This window comes from Lytechinus variegatus, chromosome 1 (assembly GCF_018143015.1).
Source record: "Lytechinus variegatus isolate NC3 chromosome 1, Lvar_3.0, whole genome shotgun sequence".
NCBI classification, from domain to species: domain Eukaryota; kingdom Metazoa; phylum Echinodermata; class Echinoidea; order Temnopleuroida; family Toxopneustidae; genus Lytechinus; species Lytechinus variegatus.
Window position 1 is genome coordinate 17225780 of NC_054740.1, and position 14904 is coordinate 17240683.

Here is a 14904-nt window from a genome sequence, read left to right on the forward strand (position 1 = left end):
CCAGCTCCCTATCTTTTAAGAAGAGATCTCCAGGAAGAATCCAGGACAGCCCAACCACTGGACAGCCCAACCCTGGACAACTTGACTCACTACCCTGGACAACTTGGCAGGGTCACATTGTCCACAGGTTGGGGGCACTTCAGACAACTCGACCACTTGGATTTTCTTTGAGAATTAATTAAATGAATTTCCATCTTTATTAAAGGGGAAGTTAACCCTAAAGAAAAAGTTTGCTACCTTGGCAACCAAAAACGGCAGCAGTACTAGAGGTCCTTGGAGGTGCTGCAATAAGAAAGGAGTGGATTTTCCATGACCGTCTCGATCCACTCGATAGTTTCGATGACCAACAAATGTTCAAGAAATACAGATTTGATAGGAGAGGCATTCTAGAACTCATCAATTTCTTTAGAAATGAAGTTGAACCTTCAACAATGAGGAGTTGTGCAATTCCAGCCCATTTACAGGTCTTTACAGCCCTCCGCAACTTTGCAACGGGCAGTGTGCTGGATAGTGCGGCAACGATACATGGTTGCAGTAAGGCCACTGTATCAAGGATAATCCAAAGAGTGACAACACTGATCTGCAGCTGGAAGGACGAAGCAAGTTTCATTTTGAGGGGCTAGATCTAGTTAGAACAATCAAGAAATATAATGGCTGCATAAATTTCATGAAGAGATTTCTTACTCAGTATAAGACTCAAAGATCATCGAATTTGCACAAAGTTCAAGGCTAATAATCCTAGTTACCCAGTTGAAGCATGGTCAGCCTATTGACGGGCAGTGAGAACAAACAACGACTGCAAGGGGTGGCATCATCGGGTAAACTAAAGGCAGGGGGAAAGTCTTTAGGTGTCTATGGACTGATGGGACTGCTCCACACAGAGGCAGAGGTTGTGGACCTTACAGTATGCCTCATCAACTTGAAGAAACTCACCAAAAGGCAGAAGAAAAAGGCAGCGACAGCACAAGGACATGTATTCATCCTGTGGAGCAGCACAGAGAAGGGCCAAAGTCTACAGAAGAGCTTCTGAGGGTGTGTTCCCATATTCACGGGAATGTTGTAGCATAGCAACTGCAAAATCAATTTTGCTTAAAATATTAGATTGATATTATGACAAACGAAATATCAAGTGTTGGTAGATTCTTCTGATTGTGTATTATATTTATGTGAAAAGAATATTTTTCATGTATTTCTGTGTTTTATTTCAATATATTTAAATAACCTGAATGTTGTATAATTCAAAATGAATAAATGAATTTCCCTTGTAATTTTGATTTTATTCAACAGTTGTCCAGGGTAGCGGGTCGAGATGTCCGGTGATTGGTCTGTCCAGCCCTCCTCCAAGAACGACCAATGGCTGACACAAAGGAGACTATAAAGTCTTGGGACAAAGCTCAGACAATGCGAAGGTCTTTTCAAGAAGTATATAGATGGCATGTCAGAACTTCTGGAAAAGATATGCTAAGGTCAATACACAGGACAGTTAAAAAAATTAATAAATGTCAGTGATATTTAAGACACAACCCTCTACACTCTAAGAGTGCATAAGCATGGAAAGATATATAAATAAGTGGTTTTCCAGGGACCAGATCTGTTATGTGAGATACAGAAAAGATAACTTCAATTTCAATATATGTGTGTTTGGGATTTTATAGACATGTATCAATAAGATATATTATTTTTTACTATGCTTGACCTTTAACATCACCATACAAAAGACATGAAAGAGAAATGTAGATAATATGTAAAGCTAAGGACATGAGTGTGAGGCCAGGCTTTGAGCTTCAATGGTCAGATTGTTCTCAGCCATTTTTAGAATTTACATTGGTAATATATAATAGTAATAACAATACAGTTCTTGTAGAGTGCATATCACATGATATAAAAACTCTATGTGCTTCAAAAGAACTTGGATATTATTGCCCTGGCTTTAGCTTGGTGGCAAATATCTTAGAAAGCTGTTGGAAGGAAGGTGCTTTATTTAGATATCAGACATTGTCAAACTGTCAGTTTTTGGTTTAAGATTAAGATCAAAGTTGAGTCTAACTGCAAGTAGTCTATGCTTCAGAGCTTTTCCAAAATCATGTACAAATTCTATGGAATATTGATTTATAGTTTGTTAGACTTTTCCATACATTGTTAGTACATGTTTATACATGAATTAAAAATTGATCTGGAAGGAAAGGTAAGGTTTTAAATTAAAAAACAAACAAACATTAAAAATTCAAAGCCTAACTCTAAGCAGTTTTTGCTCCAGACCCTTTTGAAATTTATGCATGAGATATTCAATAGTAATATTGCCAGTCCATGTGAGGATGATTGATTTCCCACTATACTTTTTTTTAATGGCAGGGTATATTTGTATCCATTCTTTTCATTAGGACCACAGAATGTGTCTAGTGCTAATTAATCTGTACCTGACCTGGGTACTAATCTGGACCAAATCTAGATCAGCCCAACTAGATTAAGTGCCAGAGCTAACATCATCCAATTCCTTGATAAACTTTCTGATGGAGTATAATGACAACATGTCAACTATTTCTTGCCACATACATGAATAGGGAGGTTTGCAACAGATATGCACATGCTTTCCGGAACAAAGAGAATCTATTGTCAAATGCAGTTCATGACAATGATGTCTTTGTCGAGGGTCAGTGAAGTTTCGTCCGTGATTCTGGAAAATATTGCTTTTTCCGTCAGCTCTGAAATGGATAAAACTACTGTTCCAATTCATGGATCCTCTACAAAGACTTCATGGTGATTTGTCTTTAATATTTTCAATGCATTTGCAGTACTGTAGGATTCATTCTGTGTAGTTGAGCGAAAACTTGGAAGCATCTTCTGCTGATATTCATGTGACATAATGTGAAGGCTTTTCTCCATTCACATTTATCATCAGAATCACATTTCTCCTACCTTGACAAATCCTATCCCCTTCCTTCATCGGGAAGTATTATGGGCAGCATTTCATAATCTTAGTCATCTTTAACAACCATCATCACAGACAACCCAATCAATTTCATAGAAATTGTCGGTGAATGACAAAAGACTTGAAGAAGTGTCCAGTTTTCGTCAGTGAAAGCATGTCCAGGGATGCAGGTTGCACATATGTTCATATCGGTCCTCCTTTTGCTATCTTTGGAGGAGATGCATGCTGGAAGCGTTCATCTCTGGAAGATCCTGAGGAACACCCTGGTGTCCCTGAGGCACCATGCTGGTCTGGATGTGACAGCTGCTTCTGGCTTTCTTGAAGGAACTTGATGATAGCTGGTGATCTCAACAGAGCCTGAAAAAAAAAATATAAAATAAATGTTAAGAATTAAAACAATATAGGAAATATGAGTTGAAATCTAGTAAATGGGCAACTGGTAGGAAGGAATTCCTTGGATGCATCTGTTGAGAGTACCTTTGCTGGGGTAGTATTATGCAGTGCATAGAAATGTTACATATTGCATATTATTTTGATTAATTGTAAACTGATCAGGGATTGAGGGCATAAAATAAACAAAGACTACGAATCCTGGGGAAGTGCTTAAGACCTATATTTCTTCTATTTCTCAAGGGAAAAGTCTCATCAATCAACAACAAAATGATGAGAAACAGAAAAGGAAATGGAAACTGAGGTGATTTACTAAGAAAAGGGGGAGAAGAAAGATAGAGAGAGAGAGAGAGAGAGAGAGTGATAAAGAGAGTGATAGAGAGGAAGATAATGACAGATGCATATTTTCAGGATGCTTATTTAGATTTCCCTAGACACATGAATGCATTGCTGAATCACCTGTTTTGTTTGTATTGTCCATAAGAGGCATTATCTCATTTCCTGAGGAGTATTTATCCAGTTTTACTTCTAATATTTTCACTAACACATGCAAAGGGATAGATCGAAACATTAAAAAAGATCTGATGCTAGATAACCTGTTACCTAGTCCAAAGACCCCGTCCAGTCTTCCAACCTGGAAATGTATTTTATTTTTATTACAAAGATAGGTTGATTGAATATTAACAGTGACAGATTATGTATATCATGCTCTCTGTTTGCTGTTATCATTTCTGGTGGTTTTCTTTGAGGAAAAAAACAACATTTCAATCAATGGAATACTTTTGTTTCTTCAAGTTCTCAAGTTCGCAAATTACATGTAGTCTATTAATAATAATAACATTAACGACATTAGACTTTTTGAAATTAATAATACTGTAGCAAGAGGGGGTGGGTGCATAATGTCTTTTCTCATTCAAACTACAGGTTTAAAAAAATATATTATTTGTAGATCATCCTACATACATGTACATTTTGTTGAGAGACTGTGTACCTGCCTGCCATTATAACATCATGACCCCCCTCTCCTTCCCAACACAAGAAAAGTATAGTATCATGGACTATCACATCATAAAAGGCATATTCATTTCCTTTCCAGTCATATTCTGCTTGAGTCATCACAACTGGATTGATATGATAGGAGTGGCTTTCCCTCCTCTCATTGTTTTTGTTATTATTATCATTGTCTCTCCCACTGCATGGCAGTGCACAAATAATAGTACAAGAAAGCTGCCACAGACGTAGACCTGCTATCCAGGGCCTGGTTGCAAAAACACTACAAACAGTTAACTTTGCAGTTGGTGATAAGTACATGTAATATAGAAATGATGCTCAACAGCCAATTAAAATTAAGCATTCCATTGAAGTTCCATTGGATGAAAAAAAGTATTAAAGGTAACTTTTATGCAATGAAAAGCTGTTGCACAAACCTTTTGTTTTAACTTTGAAATAAAAATGAAAATCAAACACATTTTACAATAGAACATGTAGGTTCCATCCACATCTCTCTTTCTTGCTATTTACTTTCAATGTTATGCTAACAAAACTTCCACTACTCAAGTTTTCACATTAGTGATATATTTGGGGGAGGGGGTGGGGTGTGGAATTATGTTTTACAGTTGCTTTATTCGCACTTGATTTTTTTGAAAAAGAGTTATGTGACCTCTGAAATTTCAGAAATTTTCTACTACATGACATATTTAGATTCAGATTCATTTCGGTTTATTGCAAAAAATCCTCATTAAAACAGTCAGGAAACTGATACAAACAAAGGTTACAAAGTAATCATAAAATTATAGTGAGATAAGTGAATCTATACAAGAAGTGAAATAATGAAAATAGTGGATTGTTCAATATAAATGACATGCATACGTGTAAGAAATATCCAATATTTATTAAGCTTTTACAAGAAATCTAATACTGATATCCAACAATCAACAGATATTATCTTGTGATCAGGCCAATTTTTTTTTTTTTTTTTTAGATTTTTTGGGTCTACTTTTCACAACCGATTGCTCACATGTAAATGTGCAAGATTGAATCTATAGGCTTTCACCTTTTAGTGAATAAGAATATTCAGGGGCTATTTTATTCCCTGCAAGCCCCCTCGTAATTTTTTTCCCTGCTAGTTATACATCAACCAAAGTGGGATCACGAACTGTAAAGCCCGCTCACACTATGTAATCCGGTGCGATGCGATTTTTCAAGAAATTGCATTTTACATTAAATATGAAAGTTCCAAGAAGTAAAATTATTTTGTTTAAAGTTTGGCATATTGTTAGGAAAACTAAAATCATATTTTTACTTTGCAGCAAGCCCTATGGTCTGAGTCAAGTCCAAATCAGCTTCAAGTCGCAGCCAATGATGATGTCATTACGATTTGGAATTGAATTTGTTTTTATTAATTCAGGGAGGCTCTAACTGGACTGAATTTCGATTTCAGTAGTCCTACCACTATTTTGAACTCTGATCAGTAATATTTTATAAGTTGGAATATCCATGTTAAATGTTATCACAATTAATTTGAAATTCAAATCGCAATGAATCGTATAGTGTGAGGCGGGCTTAATGTTCTGTATAATTCCATCCATCCCCCAACATCTCACTTTCACAAACTGATAATGCCAGAAGCAGGCTTAAAGACCATCTGCTACTAGGACAGCACAATTAGATGACTCCAAAACATGCAACTACAGGTACTTCTGTTACTTTTCAGAATGATGTTATGAACTTAGAACCTGTGGCCACTTACCAGTTTCTTCTCATTGAGGACCTGGTCTAGTCTTGGTAGTCCATCATCAAGTGTGGACTTCTTTTCGCTAGGGACTGACTGAAGGCTGGATGGCTTGGGTATGACCTCTTCCTCCTGTTGATAGAGGAAATTGTGTTAGTTTACATTTATTACCATCAATGTTATCAGAATCACATTACATCACTATCACAGTAACTGTCATCAACATCATCTTCATCATCATTCCACCATAATGTTGTCATCAGCATAATAAACACTTCTGTCAACAATTTCATCATCGCCATTATCTTTGCCAAAACACAACAAAACTATAACCCTCAGCTTCTTTCTTCATGATTACGGTCATTGTAATATTCATTATTACCATCCTTATCACCTGAACAATCACCAATCACCATAACGCTATCATCACAACATACACCATGACCATACCAAGCACCATCATCATTGTCATTTTTCTCCTCATCTTTCTCATCATCGTTACTACCATTATTTTCATCATCACCATAACCACATCATCGTCATAACCACTGCCATCACTTTCATCCACAATGCCACCATCCACCACCACCACCATTCATCTTCAAATATGTTGATAATAATTACAATCCAACTAAGGTATGAAATGGACATGCACCTTTTTCTTGAACATTTGAATGTCAGAAGCCATCTGATCCTTTTGTTTCTTCTTGGCCTTATAAGTCTTGTTACGGTGGTAGTTGCACATCCATGGACCTTTCCGTCGCTTCCCAGACACTACCAGCATCTCTTGACACGTCTCAACACTGCACTTCTTGCAACGCATCAAATCCAGGGAATGGTTGCTGGAGCTGGTACTAGCCTCACTTGGAGCAGGAGAGGGGGCGCGAATAGCCCCCACTATCGTTGCTGGGCTGTAGTCCTATGAAATAGAAGTACTGGTTATAGTCAACCTTTATATATTTTTCTGTTACCTGCATTTATAAAAATGTAGGATTCCTGTAGAAAAAGTTAAATGTTGGAAAAACAAAAAAATACCAAGTCTCATTCTAAAAATGATCACAATAAATGTAATTGATATTCTATTCTAAATATAAATTCCATTTATGTTTTTGTTTTTACATGTACATGTACCATGTCAAGAATGTAATAATTTGGTGTAGAGAATATATTTATTGAGCACACTCCTTTAATTTCTTGTTTGTTCAACTTTTGATTTAGCTCCTTGTCCATTCACTTCAAGAGAAGAGTGAACTTTAACCTCAGCAAACACTTCATATCCAAGTTTCATTTTCCTAAGTGAATGAATGGTCAAATAAATTGGGTTATGAAGGCTATAACAAATATTATAAAAATATAAAATGTGTGAGAAAAGTAACAAGGTCAACAGGACACTGACCCAGTAAAAACATGCAAATGACCTGCAGGACTCTTTGACCATATTCTATTATAAAAACTACCATAAGGCATAAACTCAATGAAAAACAAATTAACAATTACAAAACATCTATGTCATAACAAAAGTTAACACGTACATGTAAAACACAATTTCCATAGAACCAGCAAGAGTATCTTAGGCATCAGTTCTATGGGTTTAACATCTCATTTAAACTTACTTATTCCTCATGAATTAATAGATTAAGCAAAGAGAACAATGGAACAACTTGAGATTACTATTCAGAAATAAAAAATGAAATAAGAGAAAGAGCTTACCCCTTGTTTGCCAACGACAGTGACGTTCACACCACTGTTGCTGGTTGTGGTAGTGTTTAGAGACTGATCCATAGTGAAATTCTGTTAGACCTTGTTAGCTTTAAAAAGGACTATACTTTCATGTATCAAGCATAGAACAGGGATCTTATTGGACCACCAATGGCTCTGCTTTCAAAAGGCCTGGACCTAGGTGGGTGGTATCAGACCTGGATTCCAGAGACTAGTTCTCTATCTATCAGCCCAATAACAGGACTCAGGAAAGGCAGACATCTGAATACCGACTACTGAAATACTACAGACCTGTAAAGAGATTTGCAGTAGATATCATTAAGAACTTATCTTATTGTAACATAGAATTGGATAATACACATCATTCTAAATTGGAATTACTCTATTTATTACAGAAGAGATGTGTGAGAATAGCATATCTTGCACATACAAAACCTTTATTTAAAGATTTAGTTATATTGAACATTTTTAAATTAAATAATTACTGTAATGCAATATTTCTGTTTAAACATAGGATAGGTATACTACCTCATAATTTATGTAACATTTTAGAATTAAATTGTCCAGTGTATAGTTATAATACCAGAAATAAATGAAGTATTATTTATATGCTATCACAAAACAATATGAAATTTATGTCTGAAATCAATCTGCAATGGGGAAAAATAGGCCTACTATGATGATGATCATAAACGTTGGTCATAATTAAAATTGATAACTTTAAGGAAGCTTATATAAGAACTATTAACATAAGCTTCAAGAATATAAACAAATATATATGTTCGAGACGTACATCATTGCTTTAACATATAGAGCATACCCTATGATTTCAAATGTTCCTTTTCTTGTGAACTTTCTATAAGGTAAAATGAACTTATCTTCATGTGTAATGTGATGGATTTGTTAGCTATAGGCCTAATCTATAATTCAAATTCAATTAGCTATTTTATTACCACTGATTTTTTTTTTTGTTTCATCCATCATCTCAAGTTACCACAAATCCAACAATTTCCATTAATTAAAATTAATCTCAGCCAAAAAAAAAACAATGATAATAAAAATGAAGTAATAACAAATAAATGTTTAGAAACATCTTAGTTTTGTATTGTTTTTTTTTTTTGGGGGGGCTGAACATTTTAAACATGTTTTCTTTACAATAAATAATTTCTTTAAAAAATTTTTTTTTCATGTTTTTAAAGCAAGGGGAGTCAGAAAGATTGCTGCCCATTTCGATGTTTCAAGGTTGGTTGGAAAAAAAATGGAAAAAGGGTTGGGAAAAGAGGGAGAAAATGTGAGAAAAAAGAAAGAAAACATATTAAAAAAAAAATCAGTTGGGCCTACATGTAAATTACCCCGTAGAAGTTAAAATGACATCTGTTTAATATGGGTCGTCTTGCACAGCAAGACGATCTGGAATTGATGACAGTCATATCATCCCTGATATATTAAAATGCATTAGAGTGCCCTTGAATGACCCCCCAAAATGTTTAAAGGTGATATGTCAGTTTGGCTTGCCTAAACGCATTTTCTCTCAATGCCGACGGTGGCGGGCGGTGTGCAAAAAAGATCATGCCTACGTAGGACATGTCTGGAGGTGTCTTTCCAAGGACCATTCTTCGTATCGCCCAAATCGGCTTTGTGAAACAGTTGAGCGATATCTCATTCTTACGTAGTGCAGTTCTACCAAAGACCATTTCATGAAACAGGCCCCAGGCCAGAGGTCTAAAAAAGTGGATTTTCATGGTTTTCCCATGTTCGTGGATTTTGAAAACATGTCCTCACTAAATCCTATGATAAAAAAAAATGATAAAAACCATAAAAATACGACAACACCTCAAAATGCAGTCCCCTAAATGCGGCCGTTTTCGTGTATGCTTTCCATTTTCATGTGCGTTTGCAATGGAACTGGGGCCTGTTGCATGACGAGATGAGCGATACATAGGAACGTCCTAGGACCATTCTTCCGAGATAGGAAGATTGGCAACAAATCAGCGCTGTCCATTTCAAGAAGGCAATTTTGTCTTTTAAGTCCCCGACATTGTTTGATATCGATAGTATCGGAATAATATTTAGTCTTCATCGTCACCTGAACCTTTAATTTCGGAATGACAACTTTTCATAAAATCATATATTTCAATAAAAGGAGGTCAAATAATGACTTATTTGTTACTGATCGTAGAATTAATGTATGGAGCTTACTTTATGAGGTAAAAAGAGAAAAAACTTTAAAGATTTATAAACATAAACGGATAAAAATGAAATTTTCATTATTTCCCTCATTTAGAACACGGTGTCCTTATAGAGACACCTTTCATTGATATTTCAATGAAAGAGACCCTTGTCCGACACAAAACTTGATTTAACTAAGTAATTTCAACATTTTATTAGTTCAATATTCTGTATCTTTGTAGAATACTTATATATCATGATAATTTTGCAAATTATGTGTTTATATATTATTTGTTGAGGTAAAAATAGCGTTTGAATGGAGTAAACAAAATCAACAGTGTCTGATTGTATGAGACTAAAAGGGAAAATATGAGAGGCTGCGTGTGAAAAAAAAAATCAAATTTATTTATTTCATTTGTCTGATATAACGCAAGACGTACAAATGTGAGTGTTTAGAGTATAAACATACCTCAGTTGCATGATGAGTAACCGAATACAAGGAAAATATGAAAATTGCTGCAAACATGTCCAAGTGGATAAAGTAGTGCTTTGCAATAATTAAAACATAGAAAAAGGTGTGCAATCTGCAATGGAAAAAATACTATTTACAGAAATAATGCTAAAAATTACAACGATCATAAAGGTTACGTTGGTCATATTTAAAGTTGATCACTAAATTTATGGAAGTTTATATAAGAATATAAAAAAATATATATGTTCAACATTTCAAAGTTAACCCTATCTAGGCCGGGGGGGGGGGGGGCCTCCGAGGCCTCCCTCAATGAGTCCCGCGATATTTTTCGCCGCACAAAATTTTTTGACCGCGCTTCTCGCTTTTTGCTTTAAAGTCTTGCACAACTTTTGAGACCAATTTTGCGTCACCCGGGTAAGCGGTTCCGAAGTTACGCAAGGTTATGTAAGTGCATGTCAGACCCAAAATTGCTCAAAAACATGATTTTGTGTACAAAGTCAATGGAAATTGTGTTTTCAACCAAAAATTATAAATGTATGATTATTCTTAGTTTTGCTGGCCTAAATGTATGTACTTTATGCTGTTTATGATCTTAGAAGAGTCTCCAACGAATTTCATAGAAAAAACAATGAAAAACAAAAGGTCCAAAAAACATAGAAATACATAAGAAATTGCAAAAAACAATATAATACATAAGAAATTGATCTGATATCGCAATTTTTTTCATGTACACTTGCCAAGAGCATCACAAAGAGTTTCTATGCCAAAAATTAGAACATTTGGAGCTTTATTTATGGAGTTAGAGGAAAAAGTATGATTTGCATACTAATTACGCATAAATTAGCATAATTACGTAATAACAATTCGCATGAAAAAAAATTACTATACAAGTTTGGAGATTACATCCCAGACAACCTGCGTGCCAATTTTCGGGGCGATCGCAAGGTTGACGGCCGAGATCTCAAGGGGGGCCCAACCCCCCCGGCCATATGAACTCCCAAATATATAAAAAATACCCCGGCCTAGATAGGGTTAAGGAGTAGAGACTACTGTAAAAGTGGAATTTTTCGCGGTGTGGAAATTTTCGGTATTTCGCGGCAAGATCGGCGAGCGCGAATTTAAAAACACACGGATTTTAATGCAAGTTTTGAACCGCGGTTCAATTGCGTGTAATGTTTTGGCAAAGAGATTGCACAATTTGACCTAAAGAGGGCAGCATTTATGCAACCAATTTTGAGCTCCGAATTCATAATGCATCGCGATAATTTGTTCCAAAGCAATGCGATCATTTTTTTAACAGTCGCAGATCGGTATTAAAAAATATGATTTTGGTTGAAATATAAATTGCTTTTGCTGTTTGATTGGTGAGTGTTTAGATCTGTCTAGTTTTTGAGAAGACGTTGGGTCGATCGCCCATGTTTGTTGATTGATCCCATGCACTTTGAATAGCCGTAATCCCCCCGGTCCTTCCCGGTGCTCGGCCGTCCATACCAGGCCAGCAGCTAGCAGCGCCTCCTTTTTGCCTTCACCGATGTCCGCCCGGCAAAGAAAAGTAGTGCTAAATGTCACAAAAGCTCAAAACAATGCTGAATTATGCCGACCTACAGCTAGACTTATGATCAGAAAGTACAATCTTGTTGCTGAAATTTTTATTAAAACCATTCACTGATGGGCAAGAAGGAAGTGACTTTGTGATTACTGAGTGTGCAGCACGAATTTAAGAACCCGCGAATATGTTGTGAAGCCGCCAAGCGCAAAAAAAAATTAATCCCGCGAAAATAACAGCGTGTACAGTACATTATTGATTTAACATGACATAGGGGCCTACCCTACGATTTAAAATGTGCCTCTTCATATGGACTTTCCATAATCTTTTATTTAATGAACTTATCTTCATTTGTAATGATTGTGATGGATTCGTAAGCTATAGGCCTAATCTGTATCTTAAATTCAATTAGCTATTTTGTTACTGCAGATTTTTTGTTTTCGGTTTCACTGTTTCACATCGCAAGTAAGCCCAAATCCAACAATTAATTTTCATTGACTAAAACAAAAAATAATTATAATGAAAATGAAATAAAAATAATGATTTAGCATATTTATCATCTTAGCTTTGTATCGTGTTTTTTTTGCAGAACGTAATAATAATACTAATAAATAATAATAATATAGGGTATTAATATTGCGCACATATCCACCTTTTATTCACGTTTTAGTTATAAACATGTTTTTACCTTACATAATTTCTTTTAAAGAAATTTGTTTTCATGTTGTTTAATTATCTATGAGAAAGCATGAGGGGTCAGAGAGATAGTGCCGCCCATTTCAATATTTCAAGTTTAATTCTTTTAATGGAAAAGGGGTGGGGATAGGACGGAGTGAGAATAAAAGAAAACATGTCAAAAAAATATTTGAGCCTACATTACCCCCGTAGAACGGTTCTACGAAAGACCCTTTCATGCAACAGGCCCCTGCGCTCTTACTTAGGAGTTAGGCTTAGCAGTGTTCGCACACCATTTAGAAGCAAATTGCAGCTGCCTCACAAAGCTCGCAGGAGTGCCATAAGAATTGTCCATCGTACCTCGCACCGGAATCAGGGCAGCCCGAACAGGAGAGTGCGTCATGTAACGTTATGGGAAGAACAATAGGAAACAAGATGGCAGCGTAAACATCGGGCAAGTCTCTTTCCCATGTACATGATTTAGGGCTAGATCTTTTAGAAGGAAAGTAGAAATCTCGGGCAGTAGAGGCGCACAGCAAATATGGGAGACTGTCTCCCATGAGAGAGATTATCTCCAACATCAGAGACTTTTGTAAAGAATTTGGGTATCCAATTTCAGAGACAGTCTCTAGTTTGGGAGACCAATTTTCTATGTTTCTATTTGCTGCAAAAGGATTACCTTGGCGGCAAATAAAAATGTGATAAGCAGATTCCTCATGAAAAATTAGGCCTAGGCCTACCCCTTTTCACCGTCTACATGTACTTTAAAAATTCACCGTCTACTTTTGTTTTGATAAGGATTTTTGTTCTCATCCACACACAAAACAAATGGGCTTCTGACCTCAGTGAGACAAAATATTGGGAGGAAAAAAATACACTTTTGTTGGTGTTGTTTCATTTGTTCTTTTGTGAAGCAAGTCTCCAATATGGGAGATTGTCTCCCCTCCCATATTGGCCGTGCGCCTCGTCTGTGGGGGGTGAAAGTTTCAGGTTTTTTGGCGGTACACGCAGATGAATGGGAAGGTATACGTGGCTTCATTGAGAGTAAGCATACGTCAGTAAATGATTTAGTTAGAAGCCTCCTGGCTAGCCATGATTTGACTTTTGAGAATCACTCAGCCAATTTTTACGATAAAAAAGGCAAGTCCGAAAACTCCTCAAAACAGACGTCGGCTGCCAGCTGTCTAAGTAGATCTACCTTCAGTCCTATATATATGGAACAAAATAGTTTGTGAAAATAGTTACAGGATGGGATTAGAGGGGCTTTAGGCCCTACATCTAGACTAACTTTTGCCTAACATAACATGAATCTCGGTTAGTGGGACTGAGACTGAGTAGTAGCGACTATTCGTATTCGTAGCTTTTGGCTTGATTTATTGATTTATCAAAGAAATACTTCATGAAAATAACGTAATGCAATTGGAAATTTTTCACCTGTATAAGTAGATCAAGACTTTAACTGTACAAGCTATAAAATATGGAGGCTCGTTGGATCTGGAACAGGACTCAGGAGCAGGGCGTGAGAAAAAAGAATTGTCAAGTCACTCAAATTGAGATGACTGAATAACAAGGGGCCTGTTGCATGACGAGATGAGCGATACGTACGTAGGAACGTCCTAGGACCATTCTTCCGAGATAGGAAGATTGGCGACAAATCAGCGTTTTCCGTTTCACGAAGGCAATGTTGTCTTCTAAGTCCGCGACATCGTTTAATATCGATAGTATCGAAAAAATAATTAGTCTTCATCGTCACCTGAACCTTTTATTTTGGAATGACGACTTTTCATAAAATCATTTATTTCAACAAAAGGAGATCAAATTATGTTTTATTTATTACTGATTGTTGAATTGATGTATGGAGCTTACTTTATGAGGTAAAAAGAGAAAAAAAATGAAGATTCACAAACATAACTGAATAAAATCGAAATTGTCATTATTTCCCTTATTTATAACACGGTGTCCTTTTAGAGACACCTTTCATTGATATTTCAACGAAAGAGACCCTTGTCCGATATAAAAATTGATTTTACTAAGTAATTTCGACATTTTATTTGTTCAGTGTTCTGTATCTTTATAGAATACTTATATATAGCGATAATTTTGTAAATAATGTGTTAATATGTTATTTGTAGAGGTAAAAACAGGGTTTTAATGGAGTAAACAAAATAAACAGTGTCTGATTGTATGAGACTAAAAAGGAAAATATGAGAGGCTGCATGTGAAAAAACAAATTTATTTATTTTATTTGTTAGATATAACGCAAGAAATACAAA

At 35.9% G+C, this 14904-nt stretch overlaps 1 protein-coding gene across 1 annotated transcript; it reads right to left on the minus strand.

Moving 5' to 3' along the window:
- Window positions 1-1640: 1640 nt before the first annotated feature.
- LOC121407589 (regulatory factor X-associated protein-like) lies at window positions 1641-14165 on the minus strand. Its single transcript, XM_041598739.1, has 5 exons — window positions 14066-14165; window positions 7761-8060; window positions 6706-6969; window positions 6069-6182; window positions 1641-3286 (listed from the first exon to the last, which is right to left on the minus strand). Exons 2-5 carry the CDS (start codon window positions 7830-7832, stop codon window positions 3113-3115), a joined length of 624 nt encoding a protein of 207 aa, XP_041454673.1. The 5' UTR covers window positions 7833-8060; window positions 14066-14165; the 3' UTR covers window positions 1641-3112.
- Window positions 14166-14904: the final 739 nt, after the last annotated feature.